Raw genomic sequence first — 16,420 nt, 5'->3', positions numbered from 1 at the left:
TGTGTGTGTGTGTGTGTGTGTGTGTGTGTGTGTGTGTGTGTGTGTGTTGCTAGGAATGAAGCATAGGGCCTCACACCTAGTTATTAATCGCCAGTAACTCTACTAGTGACTTAAGCTCCCAGTACTCCTGTTTCTTCACTGCCATTCCTTTTAGATACCCATGCTTAGCTTTTTAAAGTGTATGTGAATGTCCCTAAGGTAGAGACCAAATGAGCATTGACAGCTCTTTGTAATAATTTCTCAGAAGACCCAGAATCTCATAGTACAATAAGAAGTCATTCTTCTTAGGGCAGTAGATTTGATACCCTTTCGTCAATTCAACATTATAGACAGATTGATATTGAATGGCTCCAGTTAGTGTGCGATACCCAGGAATAAAAGATAGAAAGGAAGAGGATAGCTGTCAGGAGAAAGGAGTGGGGTGAGGGAGATGAATTATTGCTTAGTACATGGGGATTTTCAGTTTGGGAATCAATTACACAGGCAGATGGAAGGTGGTGATGCTTGCACTTGGGCCACCGAATTATACGTGTAAAGTGGGCAAAATGATGTTTCCTACTACAAATCCCACATTTAAAGTGGATTGAAATCCTGAGGCTGCAGTGAACTTGAAAATATTGTGCTAAGTCAATAAAACGTAAGGAAAATACTATTTGAGTCCATTACACAAAGCAGGGAGATCCACGGAAACACAAAATAGAGCGGGGATTGACAGGGACAGGAAGTGGGAAGCAAGTGTGTACTAGGAAAAGTTTCTGCCTACATGCAGGGAAAGCTCTGGAAAACAGAGGTGATGGCACCACTTCATGAATGTGCTTCACGGCGCTTAGAAAATAACAGAGATGTTTATTTTTACCACAGTTTTTTTAAACACATAATTAGTTCTGGAAAGGGAACTGCAGTTCATGATTATCTTATATTTGAAATTTGCTGTGAAGTCTAAAGGGAGCTAGTGTCCTCACCTCAAAGATGCTTTCATGTGAGGCAATGCATGTGAATTAGCATGACTGTTAGCTTCATTTCACATCGTGTACATATCAAACCATCCTATTATCTACCTTAAAATTTCTACAGCTCTTTCAAACATACTTCATAAAGCAAAAATGCCTGAAAGGCGTTTTCAAAGTGTTATTGTAAATGATGACAGCAAAATAGAAGAGTGAAAAGCTTTGCGCTTGTGGACTTTATGCCCCTCCTTTAAGTCTTACCCAAGAGTGAGCCTTACTTACCCCTTTAAACCTCACCTGTTGTGGCATATGCCTTTCTTGTTCAAGGTACGTGATACAACTCAGGAGCCTTGTGGGCGACTATCATTTATGAAGGAACCGAAATCCACAAGAGGACTGGTGCATCAAGCTATTTGCAACTTAAACATCACCTTGCCGATTTATGCAAAGGTATGTTGACATCTACTGCTGTGTTCTCAAGCAGCATAGACTTTGAGTTTCTGCTTCTTTATAAAAGACACTGAACACAGCACATGTAGTAGTCATGTTTGCTAGCCTGCCCAATTAAGTGATATTTTTTTCCATGTCAGGAAAAAAAAAAAGCAATTCCCACCTTTTTTTTAATATTTAATACACTTTGGTGGAAGATTTATTTTTATATATTAGATATGGCAGGGAGTTTAAGTTTTAATGCTTTTTGAACTAAGTTTCTTTTTTCATTTGTTTGTTTATTTAATCACTTTCCAGACAGACAGCAACCGAGTCTCTCCTGTCCTCCCGTCCCTCCCTCAAGCCCCCTTCCGCCTTTCCTCTTCCCTTTTATCTCAGAGAAGGGGATGCCCCAACCTTGGCACATCAAGTCATACTGGGTTAAGCACATTCTGTCCTACTGAGGCCAGACCATCAAGCTCAGCTAGGGGAAAGGGATCCAAAGGCAGGCAACAGAGTCAGAGACAGCCCCTAATCCCATTGCAGAGTCTCAGCTATGACTCATGGGAGTGATACATAGGCCACCCAAAGATAGCAGTGCTTTGGCTGGTCTATGTGAGCTCTCCACGTGCTTTGAAAGAAAACATTTACTTTATTTGTAAAACAACACATACTTGTATGTTTTTTGAGCTGTTAATGCTGTGGTGGTGAGGGATGGCTTTGCATTTAGTAATTCAAGAAGAGAATAAAGCTAAACATTGCACACTTAAGATATACTTGAGAATTTAGTAGCTTTTGTTATAATAAAACTTGAGTAGTTAATGGTGCTTGACATTTTCAGTGAGGATCCACAGTAACTGAGATAGTGTCACCACCATTTCTGTAGATCAGTCCCACCAGACACATTAAATATCAAGCTGGTGACCTCAGGTCAGAACTTTGTCATTTGTCTTCTGATCCTTTTGTCTTATTGAATGTATAAACTTAATCAATCTTCTTGAACTGTTTGTCTTCTATAAACTATTTAAGAGACTAGTCTGAGTGTACTGTGCACCTGCCTTGATGCTTGTGGGTGGGATGTGTTTGTTTACTTTCTTCTAAATATTTTCTTCCTTCTCCCTTTTCTCCATCTTACATGGCATCTTGGGACATCAAGGAATCAGAGTCAGATCAAGAGCAGGAGGAAGAGGTAATTTTACAGCAACATCACTTGCTTCTGTCTCTGTCAAAAGAGCATGTAATTGATCTCTGATTTTAGAGAAGTAGGCAGCTATTCTTAATAATTAATTAGATGAGCAGAATTTTAGTCACCCCCTCCAATCCTATGTTTTTTTCATCTTGTGAATGGTGTTCAAAAAAACCACAAAGTCTCCTTCTTTATTTTGGCCCTCTATGCCACAGTATACGTTTCTCCAACAACTCCTAAAGGCCTGGTCATTATCTCAGTGACACTTAAAGGCTACTCTGAGGATAATCGTGATTGGACACAATGATTTGCTTTATAGGTCTTGTAACCTCATTGGCAACAAGGTTTTCCTGAGGGTGTGCCCGTGATGAAATCATCACTCTGGCATGTACTGGTATATTTGTGGGTTCTTGAATCTTCTCGGTTCTAATTTGCAACATGCAGATTTGTTTATGTGTAGCTTAGTAAGCTTTAGGAGTATAATACTGTCCTAACACCAAGACTGAGAATCATTAAGACTAACCAATGTACAGGAACACATAGTCCATTCAAGAGACCCCAAACATATACTAATAATGAGCATGCCTCATAAAGTATATTTGCAAAACTCAATTTTCACATACTTCATCAGCACTGGTTTCTCTCCTGTCTTCTGTGTGGAATTACATACAAATATAGGAAACAAATTCTAAAGAGAGTACCTTGAAAAAAGTAGATGTATGACATATGTAGGTCAAATCCACTTTTTTATTTATTTTTTTGTTTTTGTTTTTCTTTTGTTTTTTTGGGTTTTTTTTGTTTTTTGTTTTTTGACACAAGAGTTTCTCTGTGTAGCCTTTGCTGTCTTGGACTCTCTTTGTAGACCAGGATGACCTCAAACTTACAGAGATCTGCCTGCCTCTGCCTCCCAAGTGTTGGGATTACAGGCATGTGCATTAAATTTTTAAAGCAAATATGTGTTTGTCTTCTCCTTAAAGGTCTGAAAACACCCAGTATTATAACAGAAATAAAGGAAGTCACTGCAAAATGTTTTATATTTACCCATTCATATAGAAATTCCTGTTTCCAAAACTGATTATCATTAACGCATACGTTTTAATATACTGTCATTTAAAAATGTTATACTAATGCATCTGAAATGTAAAAACACAAAGAAAACTATAACAAATACTGTATTTATTATAAACACCAACTTAAAACTGCATAGCCTTAGTTCAGAGGCTTGCCCTCAGTTCCCTTTTCTCTCATGGGAAGCTGCAGAACAGATGTGGTATGTTGTACACAGTGACACACAGTGTCAAAAGATGCTTGACCGCTCACTCGTTCCCTTATGTGCGTCACGGTCACACACTCAGTTTCCTTCCTGCACTCAGTGATGCTGTCACCCTAGCTCTTAAAAGGTGACATCTGTACCCCATCTCCAAAAAACAAAAAAACTATGAAACCCACAATGCCATGTTTACAGATGAACTATTTCCATTAGATTTTTTTTTTTCTGTGAAATACTTTCAGGAAGTTTCTCTTCTTCCTAAAGGAAGTATATGAAGGCTTGGGAGCAGTGCTCACTATTGTTATGAAATGATTTCTGTAAACTTTAGCACCCAGCAGGTTTTGCCATTCTTTTCTTTTTCTTAAGCACTTACTGCTTTAGACTGGCTTCACCTCCTTTGTCACCTCCTCCCTTGCTATGCCCTTCTCACATCAGACACAGCTGGGGTCATCTCTTCTCAGGAATAATGAGTTCTTCCTGTAAAGTCTAGAAGTGATGTGTGAATACATGTTTATTTATATATACAAGACTGTAGCTGAGGCCTCTGACTTGCTTCGAGCTTGTGATGTCACTCCCACGTCTATAATTATAAATGAGATCTTACTGTGCACATGAGGGACTCTGAGCCAAGAGCTGTTTTGTAACCACTGAATTTGTGTATGTTTTCTTTCAGATCGGTATGACATCAGAAAAAAGTAAGATTTTAAATAAAACTTGAGTTTGTTTGAAAGCTGGCTATATTGAAAAGAAGCATGAATTAAGACACAAGCTAGTTGCTGCTACTGACCACTATAATAATTGTATTTTATGTAATTCTTATTAATCATTAATATATTGATAAAAGCAGCTTGGCCAGTTAAATCATGAATATACCTAATTTGTGAGCTAATTAGCAGTAAATGCAATGATTATTCATCTAAGCATTCACTTTCTTTTGACACCCCCGCAACCCCTGGCATTGCTGTCAAGCCTACCGTTTTGTCCATTTGTTAGCTCAACATTGTCACCTCACTTTATTTTTTAAGCACCAGCGTGACAGTATTACTCTTTACACAGCGTCTACAGTGACCTTTGTAGAGAGCCTTTCGTATGAAAGGATATGATTACACAAAAGTAATACTGTCTAATAGGTCGTAGCCAAAGCTCCTCACCCCCAGTATTCACCCTACCATCCCTTCCACTCTTACTGTGGTGAAGTGTCCCTGAAGCCTTGAGGTGGGCTCTAACACATTTTCATGACATTTTCCAAGGAAAGAGAAAAAATGCAAACATTAAAGTATCCCAGTCGAAGCTACTGATCTTGACATGTCCTTGTGTGGCTATGCATGTTTAGATAACAATTCAAAGTCCCAACCATATCCAGAACAGTAACCAGACCTGAATCTACCTGACGTTTGTAATAATTCTACTCACATCATCAACACTGGAGAAAAACATTCTAACCTGTAATTTTATTAATTACTAAGATTTATTTTGATTCTTCATGTCCCAGGGTAGCTAACACTACTGAAAGGAAAGAACACAGATCCACGTGTCATGGTCATTTTGCCCTAACTCACTGCGTTAGTTACTTTCCTGTTGCTGTGACAAAACACCATAACTGAAACAACTTACAGAAGGAAGAGTTTAATTGGGGCTGACACTTCTGGGTGGTTAGAGCCCCTGACGGTGGAGCTGGGGTAGAAGGTGGGCTGACTGTTGGAATCTAGAAACCACATACCAGCAGAGAGAGCATTCTGGAAACCTCTGCGCCTGCCCTCCCCTAGGACATTCTACCTCTAGCAAGGCTACACCTCCTAAGCTTCAGAAAACAGCCACCAACTAGGGACCAATATTAAACTACCCAAGACTTGTGGGGGTGGGGATCTCCTTCAAAGCACCATGCTTATGACCTATAGGAGTGTTCTTTGGAAGTCTTAACACGTTGTAATTTACTGCTGTCCTATTGGAATGGCTTTAACTGAGGCTTACCCTTATGGTCAATCCTCATTCATGATGAAACTATCTGAGATTCTGATGTCTTCAATAGTTTATATAACAACAAAAAAAAATCAGCATCAACATAATTTATTTTAATGTATTTTATCTATGTATATTCATATTGCTAGCCTCTGAACGAAATATATACTCTCTCCAGAGGAAGCAGTTTTCTTTATACCACACATTACTGTTGCCTTCACTGTTTTTTTCAAGTTATCTTTATTCTTTCACTCTTCCTTCTTTAGGGCTAGTATGTTGACATATATGGTCCCTTCCTTTACACCTATGGAAAAGCTAGGAGGAATTAAAAATTATTGGTCTGGTCCAGTTAAAACAGTAGTAATGTTACCCATGTTGCCAGAATGCCATGGATTCTCCTGAATGACACCTAGGTACTTTGAATATCTTCCAGATTTCAACTGCAGATCCTCGTTTGGTTTTGTCTTAGTTTAAAGACAGTCCTCACATAATTTTCATACACTTACATATTCTTCTCCATCAGTGATTAAGAGCCTCTCTACGTGTGACTCCTGCGTACTGCACACACTACCTAATATATGGACCCTTAGGGAGCTAAATACGCTTCACCACAGTAACATTTTACATTTTTATTCTAATTTCTCACCACCCTCCTGCCCGCACTCTTCTGCAAGGCTTCTCCTGCCCAGAGTTTTACTCCACCTTTGCTTTGCATGGAAATAACTTGGCTTACATCAACTGTGCGTGTGTCCTGTGTGACTGTCTCTAATTTGGGTTGCCATGCATATCACATTTTTTAACTCTGGACTCACATATCCATTCAAACACAACTGTTGTTTCTGTCCTTCGTCCTTCCTTTCCTTTAACCTCCTCCTTGGTCTGTCTATTACATCTCTATACAAGGAGGTTCCTCCAAGGAAAGGCCCACACCTCTCAGCATGAGATGTGTGTCATCGTCAGGTGTGGATTTCCCTTAGATGAAATGCCAGTCTGCAGCTCATTCAGATGTGTTTTCTACCATTGCTGTCGGGTGGCAGGGCTATGCTGTCTGAATTCCAGACCTGAGGGATTGAAAATGTATGGACATAGTTGGTGCAATTCTGAGTTTGCTCCTACTGGCTTTCTCGGGGAGGAAATCGAGTTTCTGCAATTTCTAATGCTTTTGATTTTCTTATTTTTTTCTCCATGGTTTTTGTTTTGTTTTGTTTTCTGACATTGATCTGTAATATCTGGACAATCTTGAGATACCTCTGTGTAATTTCACTGCGCTCTTCTTTTTGATTTGTGATTTTTTTATGTATGTCTTGAGTATTTGTGATAGCTTTGTTTTATGTATGAATGTGCTACAGTGAGAAAATTAAGCAAGTTATTTCCTGCTCATTTTCCTTTTCAGTTATTTTTCCCGTTAGCCTTGCTTTGCTCTTGTTCCTTGAGACCTTATGGATCCACCATTCCCAGCCCATTCTGTTGCCCCTCCCACCACCAGGAAAAGACGCTGTGTTGTTTTGGTCCTGATTACATTTGCCAATATCTTTTTTGATTTCCATTTTACTTTCAATGTTTTTTCATTCACGTCAAAGATGATGAGACAGAGTCGACAGAAACATCTGTCCTGAAAAGCCACCTGGTTAATGAAGTTCCTGTCTTAGCAAGTCCGGACTTGCTGTCTGAAGTTTCTGAGATGAAACAAGATTTGATCAAAATGACGGCCATCTTGACCACAGATGTGTCCGATAAGGCAGGTTCTATCAAAGTGAAGGAGCTGGCAAAGGCTGCTGAAGAAGAGCCAGGCGAACCCTTTGAAATTGTAGAGAGAGTCAAAGAGGACTTAGAGAAAGTGAATGCAATCCTGAGAAGTGGGACCTGCGTGAGAGATGAAGGCAGAGCACAGAGTTCTCAGTCTGAGCGGGAGCTGGAAGAAGAATGGGTCATTGTCAGTGATGAGGAAATCGAAGAGGCCAAGCAACATGCGCCTGTAGAGGTCACTGAACGCCCATGTGTACAGGTCAGAGTAGACAGAGAGACCAAAGTCAAAGTAGAGAAGGACCCTACTGGGTTAGTAAACTACCTTACAGACGACCTGAATTCATACACGGGTCCTCATGAAAAGAAGCCACCAACAGCTCAAGAAAAGCCAGGGGAGAAGGGTCAGGCTCCAGCTGTTGGCAAGAGCTCTGAGAATAACAAAGGGAAGGCTGCCCTGGCAGAGGAGAAACAGGGTGCCCAGAAACAGCCCAAACCAAGCCTGGCAATAAAGAAGCCAGTGCGGAGGAAACTGAAAGAAAAGCAGAAACAAAAAGAGGAAAGTTCCCAAGGCAGTGAAGAAAAGACTGAACTTAAGAAAGGTAGCTCAGAAGAGTCAGTAGATGAAGACAGAGGCCTGGCCCCCGAACCCCTTCCCACTGCCAAGGCCACCTCTCCTCTGATAGAAGAAACCCCTATTGGTTCCATAAAGGACAAAGTGAAGGCCCTTCAGAAGCGAGTAGAAGATGAGCAGAAAGGTCGAAGCAAGCTGCCAGTCAGAGTCAAAGGCAAAGAGGATGTGCCAAAAAAGACCATTCCCAGGACACACCCTGCTGTGTCACCCTCTTCAAAGTCACCATCTTCCTCTAAAACAGAAAGACACTCTCCCCTTTCTTCCTCTGCCAAAACTGAAAGGCACTCACCAGTGTCACCGTCAAGCAAAACTGAGAAACATTCACCTGTGTCACCTTCAGCAAAAACAGAACGACATTCACCAGTGTCTTCAGGTAAACCCGAGAAACAGTCACCCGGTTCTCCGTCAGCCAAAAATGAAAGACATTCCCCTGTGTCATCTATAAAAGCAGAACGACACACACCTGTGTCCCCGTCAGGCAAAACAGACAAACGTCCTCTGGTACCATCATCTGGAAGAACGGAGAAGCATCCTCCAGTGTCACCTGGGAGAACAGAAAAACGCTTGCCTGTTTCACCTTCTGCAAGAACCTCGGAGAAGCAGGCACCCATGTCTGCCACTGGGAAAAACGAAAAGCACCTGCCGGTGTCACCTGTGTCACCTGGGAAGACAGGAAGGCAGCCGCCTGTATCTCCCACCTCCAAAACAGAACGAATTGAGGAGACAATGTCTGTCCGGGAGCTGATGAAAGCATTCCAGTCAGGTCAGGACCCATCGAAACACAAAACAGGGCTGTTTGAGCACAAATCAGTGAAGCAGAAACAGTCACAAGACAAAAGTAAAAGTAGGGTAGAAAAAGAAAAAGGGCACACGGTATCCCAGAGGGAAACCCAGAGACTAGAAAGCCAGACAGCCAAGCGTGGCCAGAGGTTTCAGGGAACGGGAGCTATGGAATCCAGACGCTTCCGTTCTTCCACCATCACCGTTGGGCTCAGGACAGAAGATCCAGTTAGGGAAAGGTTTGAGAAAGCCCCCATCATTAGAACACCTGAGGCAGTCCCAACAGTGGTGGCAGAAGAAAGCCATCGGGGGAGTGAGGTCCTTCAAGAAAAGACCGTGGATGAGCAAGGAGACTTGGATCTCCAGATCAGCCCAGACAGGAAAACCTCCACTGACTTTTCCGCGGTCATCAAGCAAGAGTTAGAAGACAATGACAAGTACCGACAGTTCTGCCTCACCGAGGAGACAGAAAAGGCTCAGGTTCACTTAGACCAAGTGATCACGAGTCCGTTCAATACAACATTCCCACTAGATTACATGAAGGAGGAGTACCTACCTGCTCTGTCTTTACAGAGTGGCGCTCTGGGTGGCAGTTCGGAAAGCCTGAAACAGGAAGTGGTAGTGGGCTCGCCTTGTGGCAGTCTAATGGAAGGCACCCCTCAGATCAGTTCAGAAGAGAGCTATAAGCATGAGGGTCTAGCAGAAACTCCCGACACAAGCCCAGAGAGTCTTTCTTTTTCACCAAAGAAAAGTGAGGAACAAATTGGAGAGACCAAAGAAACCACCAAGGTAGAAACACCCACGGAAATTCATTCAGAAAAAGAGCATCCTATAACTAAAGATACTACTGATAGTTCTGATAGACAAGGTGGCGGGGTCACTGGGGGTGCAGAGCCTTCTATGGAGCATTTTCAGAAGGAGGTCACCCAAGACCCTCCCAGAGACGCATGCTCCAAACAAGATGGCTGCCCTGGTAGCCACAGTATGTCACTAGAGAATGAAACAGAAACACGCCAGGCATTTACTGAGAAAGGGTCCTTAGATGAAAGGCAGCTCCCATTGGTTAGTTCAGCTTCCAAGACACAACCAGAAAGTGAAATTCAGGAATCCTTAACTCCCTCAGAGGTGCCAAAGGCTTTCCCACCATCTGAGGCTTCTGTGAAGACAGTGGAAGGAACAGAACCTAAGCCCCAGGGAGCCATTAGAAGTCCCCAAGGGCTAGACCTGCCACTCCCTAGCCGTGATAGTGAGGTCCTCAGCCCAATGGCTGATGAATCATTAACAGTCAGCCACAAAGACTCTCTGGAAGCAAGCCCTGTGCTAGAAGATAACTCCTCACACAAAACTCCCGATTCTCTAGAACCAAGTCCTCTGAAAGAGTCCCCTTGCAGAGACTCCCTTGAAAGCAGCCCAGTTGAGCCTAAAATGAAGGCAGGAATTCTCCCAAGTCACTTTCCTCTCCCTGCAGCTATTGCCAAAACAGATCTTGTTGCCGAAGTGGCTTCCATGCGTTCTCGGCTGCTCCGAGACCCCGATGGGAGTGCAGAGGATGACAGCCTAGAACAGACATCACTCATGGAGAGCTCAGGGAAAAGCCCCCTCTCCCCTGATACTCCCAGTTCTGAAGAGGTTAGCTATGAGGTCACACCCAAACCCTCAGACTCTAGTACACCCAAGCCAGCTGTGATTCATGAATGTGCAGAAGAGGATGACTCTGAAAATGGGGAGAAAAAGAGGTTCACGCCAGAGGAGGAAATGTTCAAAATGGTAACCAAAATTAAAACATTTGATGAACTTGAACAAGAAGCAAAGCAGAAAAGGGACTACAAAAAAGAACCCAGGCAAGATGGATTCTCTTCAGGCTCAGACCCTGATGCTGACTGTTCAGCAGAAGTGGATGAACAGAGACCATTGGAGAGCATGGATGGTGAGAGTGAGGTCCCTGTCTTGGTGACATCAGAGAGCAGAAAGGCTTCTTCCTCCTCTGAAAGTGAACCTGAGCTGACGCAGCTGAGCAAAGGTGCTGACTCAGGGCTTCTGACAGAGCCAGTTATTCGAGTGCAACCTCCATCTCCCCTCCCATCCAGCATAGACTCGAATTCCAGCCCCGAAGAAGCACAGTTCCAGCCTATTGTCTCCAAACAGTACACTTTCAAGATGAGTGAGGACAGTCAAGAAGAGCCATCTAACTCAGAAGAAGACAAAGACTGTGGCTCGCAATTAGCTGAAGACAGTCAGACTAGTTCTACTGATGGTGCTAATGGATCTTCTGATGACCTGAACCAAGAGCCTAATCAACCAGAAGCCTGTGATGGCCATGGTTGTGAGGCAGTGAGTCCTGGAAACTCAGTTGCCCTTGACTCCCTAGGAGTTCAGAGTCCAGCAAGTAATGATGTTGAGGAGCAGCTACCTGTCAACAAAGAGTCACTAGCTCTCCAGGATACTCTTGAAAATGACCCAGAAGAAAGAGAGCTTGATCCTCCTGAGGTGGAATCAACAGAAGCAGATTTTACAAGGGAAAGCTCTTCCTTGTCCTCTTTGTCTCATTGTTTGGTAGCTGAAGGAAAGGAATTGGATAAAGAACTCCCCTCCCCATCTTCCTCTGTAAAAGCAGAGGTCACACTAACTGACCAGACGCCAGAGAGCCTACAGCAGGACCATCCCACTCAAGACTCATCTACTCCAACCCAAACAGATAGGTTTGCCATGGATGTTCCAGTGTCTGATTTACCTGAGATTGATGAAAATTCTGATCCTCAAGTCATCAGCCCTTATGAAAATGTCCCTTCCTCCTCATTTTTCTCTTGTGAGGATAGCAGAATCCAAACCGATACTTGCCATGCCACAGTTGTTCATTCGCCTGAAGTGTATTCTGTTGTCATCAGATCCTCTGCTGAGGATGTTGTAGTGACAAACTCCTCAAATAGAACTGTCTCAAGCCAAGAATCTAATCGTGAGAGCCACAACATAGAAACTGATTCCGAGCAAAAAAGTACTCTATGGGGAACACAGTCGGATGGGCCTTCCTCATCTGTGGCAGCCGCCACACCAAGCACACCAGCAGTCATTGGTGAGCAAGTAAGCAAAGTCATCATCACAAAAACAGATGTGGACTCTGACTCCTGGAGTGAAATCCGTGAAGATGATGAAGCCTTTGAAGCCCGAGTGAAGGAGGAAGAACAGAAGATATTTGGTTTGCTGGTAGACAGACAGTCACAGGGTACCACTCCTGATACCACTCCTGCTAGGACCCCAACTGAAGAGGGTACCCCAACAAGTGAACAAAATCCATTCCTCTTTCAGGAAGGAAAATTGTTTGAGATGACCCGAAGTGGTGCTATCGACATGACCAAAAGGTCCTATGCGGATGAAAGTTTGCACTTTTTCCACATTGGTCAAGAATCCAATGAAGAGACTATCTCTGAAGACTTGAAGGAAGGGACTACTGGGGCTGAACCTCCACAGATAGAGACTACAAGTGAGTCACTGGAATTCTCAGAATCCAAGGAAGCAATGGATGATGAGGGAGAATTACTTCCTGATGACATGAGTGAGGAAACAGAGGAATTACCTGCTTTAGATGCTAACCTTGACTCCCAAGAGATGAGTTCTGCTTCTATTGAAACACCCACAAAAGAGGCTGCCTCCACAGTAGTCAGGGAACTCACCACCATGCAATCACGTGATGTACCTTCTCTGAGCACTGAGGAGCAGATGCCTTGCCCTGCCTTCCCCAAGTCAGTTCCTCAGCTGGACTTTTCCACAGTCACTAGGTCTATTTATTCAGATCGGGATGATGAGTCCCCAGATTCTTCTCCAGAGGAACAGAGGTCTGTGATTGAGATCCCTACTGCACCCATAGAAAATGTGCCTTCTACTGAAAGCGAACCCAAATCTTCTGTAAGGACTCTCCCCACTTCAGTCCCAGCCCCTCCATCTGCAGAGGATGAGAGTGCATTTTCTGATGATATCCCATCTGGTCTGGATGAGGAAAGTAAGGAGGATGAAGCAAAACCAAAGTCCAAAATCCCCATCAAAGCAACTGCCCAAAGAACTGAGTGGCAGTTCCCCCATCCAGACACCTCTCTCCAGAAGGCAGCCGTTCCCCAGGGACAAGATATGCTAAGCAGAGCACCAGAGGGTAGAAGCAAATCTGAATCAGATGCTAGTCCCCTCGATGCTAAGACTAAATGCCCAGTAAAAGCCAGAAGTTACATTGAGACAGAAACAGAGAGCAGGGAGAGAGCAGAGGGGTTTGAGTCCGAGTCAGAAGAAGGGGCCACAAAACCAAAGCCATTTGCATCCCGACTGCCCATTAAGAGCAAAAGCACCTCATCTTCCGGCAGGGCAGCCACGAGCCCCTCGAAAGACAGTAGGGAGCACTTCTTTGACCTTTACAGAAACTCCATAGAATTCTTTGAGGAGATTAGTGACGAGGCTTCCAAATTAGTGGACAGGCTCACGCAGTCAGAAAGGGAGCAGGAGCCCCCTTCCGATGATGAAAGTAGTAGCGCCCTGGAAGTGTCAGTCATTGAGAATCTGCCACCTGTTGAGACTGAGCACTCAGTTCCTGAGGACATCTTTGACACAAGGCCAATTTGGGATGAGTCCATTGAGACTATGATTGAACGCATCCCTGATGAAAATGGCCATGACCCAGCTGAAGGTATTTGCCAGCCACTGGGATTCCCTGTGCTACGCATGTCATAAATTTGATAGAGATTTTTTTTTTGTAATGTTTGTTTTATTTTGTGATTTGTGTCCCATTTTCTTTAAGCTTTCTGTAGTGGTTAATGTGTTTGTGTAAGCCCTTTTGTGTTTTGTGCTTTTTCTGTATACTCTTGTCTATGAAACAATCTCAAGATTGAGTAATGAGAATGCTTATCAAAAACATAAACATAAACATAACCAAGCAAAGGAGGACCTTGCCTTTCTTTAGCTGCTGCACGTAAAGCCATACAAGCTTTGGGTTTTGTTGTTCTGAAGTTTCAGGCTTAGCCTCAAGTTAAATACTTTTGTTTTTACATGTGATCCTTGGGTTTCACAGCGCAAGGACTCCCTGCTCTAATTTCTCGGTTTTGAGTGCTTTAAATCATTGGTATATTCAATTTTTTTTTGTCATGATTAGAAAGCCCTTTACTCAAAAAGATTCCTCACATCCTGAAATTCTAAACACTGTGTATCTGTTTTTTTAATTTGGAGAGGTCAGCTTTCAGATACCCATGGTAACCAAATTAGTCAAACAAACCCGATGTAAAAATTCACTTTACATTTGTGAAGTAGATGGATGTGAACATATTCAGATGAGATTCAGCAGACAACAAAATCTCAAAACTTTGCACGAGGGAATGATGGCTCTTGGAACTGTAAAAGAAAAAAAAAAGAAAGAAAGAAAGAAAAAGGAACCCATGGGTGGCTTTGCGAGGCAACCTGAAGCTTCCACTATCTCTAAATGAAGACTTATTCCTAAATGTGGGTGGCACAGAATTTCCCATCAGTCCACAGTAGTTAAAAGGGAAATGGATGAATCCTAGTTTGTGAGAGTTCCTTAGGAACAGGCAGCCAGAAACATTGCCTACGAAGCAAATCTCACACCAGGATGGTATTAAAAAAAAAGAAGAAGAAAAGAAAAGAAAAACTCATGCCTTTATCCAGTCTTCCTCCAAGGTCATCAGCACAGCACTGTTCCTAACCACAGACACAGCCAGGTTTAAGATAGTTCTTAGTGCTTTTTCTCAGGCAGGACCTGGCGGTCACTGACACCTCCACAGGCATTCGTATGAAAACTCAACCAGTTACTCAGCTTCTATATCTCTTGTGTTTCCTGTGCAAAATGAGTGTGCTTTGGTGGACAGTTTTTTTTTTTTTCCAAAAATATAAAAGGACCGTCCGGAGATAACTAGACATCCTGTTCAGTAACTCGTCTTCATTAAAGGGATATGGAAGCAGGTGGTTTCCACAAACCACGACATGGGATGCATTCCCCACTTTACCCCAGAAATCAGAAAACATGCCACTTCATAGGACCTGAATCATGATAGCTATTTTGTGCAATTATCAGATATTTGATCAAGTGTCTTCCTCTCTTGGATGATCAGTATTATGGCTCCCCTCCTGTCCCAGATACTCTTTGGCCATTCTGTTTTTGACCTTCTGTAGATCCCCAAGATGAGCAGGAGCAGATTGAAGAAAGGCTGGCTTACATTGCTGATCACCTTGGCTTCAGCTGGACAGGTAATTGGGGTGACCCAGTTTCTCTTCAGAAACAGCCAGTTAAAGATCTTGCCCCCACCTTCATTTTTCTTGAAGAAGACTATATAACAAATAATACAAAGAAAATTTATGAGTTGAAAAATATGACTACAACAGCTGATGGTGCGGCCTGAGCAGAGGGTTCTCAAGAGTTCTGGAGTTTAGAACATGAGATCTGAAGACTTTGAAAATAAACCCATTTACCTTACTCATCCCCTTCTATAGAGTTAGCTAAGTTTGGGAAAGATGGCCAGGATTCAAACATTCTTAGATTCAGTGTCTATAATCTTCTGTTTTTGTTTTCCTGAGACAGGCTCTTACTCTATAGCCCAGGCCAACCTGGAACTCACTATGTTGCTTAAGCTGGCCTAAACTAATGGCAATCCCCTGCCCCAGAGTTAGGAATTAAGTGTGAGCTACCATGCCTGGCAATTTTCACAACATTTGAGATTTTACCAGTTGCTTCTTTTTTATGTTTGATGTCAGGTGTGTTCATAGTAACTGGTACTAACATATGCTGTGGGTGAATGTTAAGACACACATGAATGAGGTGTTGCACCGATTTTTCATTTTTTGAGGTAGGAGTGCCAAAGCATGGAGTATATGTTCAGTAACTTATTCAGAAAAGGTGAATTCTAATATCCACACTGTTGTTTATAAATCATGATTTGTACATTTAAAATATACATTTCATCTGCCTGTGACTTAATATCAGGCAACATTGTAGCCTAGTTTGCTTTCATATTTATTATTTTAAACTTTGATTTGGTTTCTTATATAGCACTTGGATATGCCTCACTGAGGCAAAAGGTGTAAAGTTATTACTATTATATCGGTTTCATAAATATTTGGTAGTGAGTAAGTATCTCTTCTCAAAGACGATTGATAATTTTGAATAAATGACTATAAGCTGTAGGAATAGCCCATTTTCTCACTTTTGGTAATTACAGAATAATATTGAAATACTCAACAGATGTTTATTTGAATTTGGGGGACAGAATGTCACCAAAATCTCCCCAGTTGGCATAGTAGATACGTATTATTTGCCTTGAATATATATCTATCCACAAGTATGCTAAATGTGTTAAGAATAATAAAGTTGGCAAAAAATGTAAACCTTATAAGGAAACAGAACAAAAAGAAGGAAAAAGTAAATACATCTCTCAAATAGGATTACTAGATCAAGGATATTTTTAATATTGAAAGATATCAGCTAGATA

At 42.4% G+C, this 16,420-nt stretch overlaps 1 protein-coding gene across 22 annotated transcripts in view; it reads left to right on the top strand.

The window, feature by feature from the left end:
- Ank2 (ankyrin 2) overlaps positions 1–16,420 on the top strand; it is a 467,017-nt gene that overhangs the window by 434,932 nt on the left and 15,665 nt on the right. For 13 of the 22 annotated variants that reach the window (XM_055628050.1, XM_055628052.1, XM_055628046.1 and 10 more), the window contains 5 exons: positions 1,275–1,397; positions 2,533–2,565; positions 4,506–4,527; positions 7,372–13,614; positions 15,108–15,182. In XM_055628050.1, coding sequence (XP_055484025.1) covers positions 1,275–1,397; positions 2,533–2,565; positions 4,506–4,527; positions 7,372–13,614; positions 15,108–15,182 — 6,496 coding nt within the window. The remainder of the gene's footprint in view (positions 1–1,274; positions 1,398–2,532; positions 2,566–4,505; positions 4,528–7,371; positions 13,615–15,107; positions 15,183–16,420) is intronic. The other 9 variants (XM_055628064.1, XM_055628061.1, XM_055628058.1 and 6 more) reach the window with 2 other exon arrangements.

This window comes from Psammomys obesus, unplaced genomic scaffold (genome assembly GCF_907164565.1).
Source record: "Psammomys obesus unplaced genomic scaffold, mPsaObe1.curated_primary_1811, whole genome shotgun sequence".
NCBI lineage: Eukaryota > Metazoa > Chordata > Mammalia > Rodentia > Muridae > Psammomys > Psammomys obesus.
This window is presented reverse-complemented; position numbering and strand designations above follow the sequence as displayed.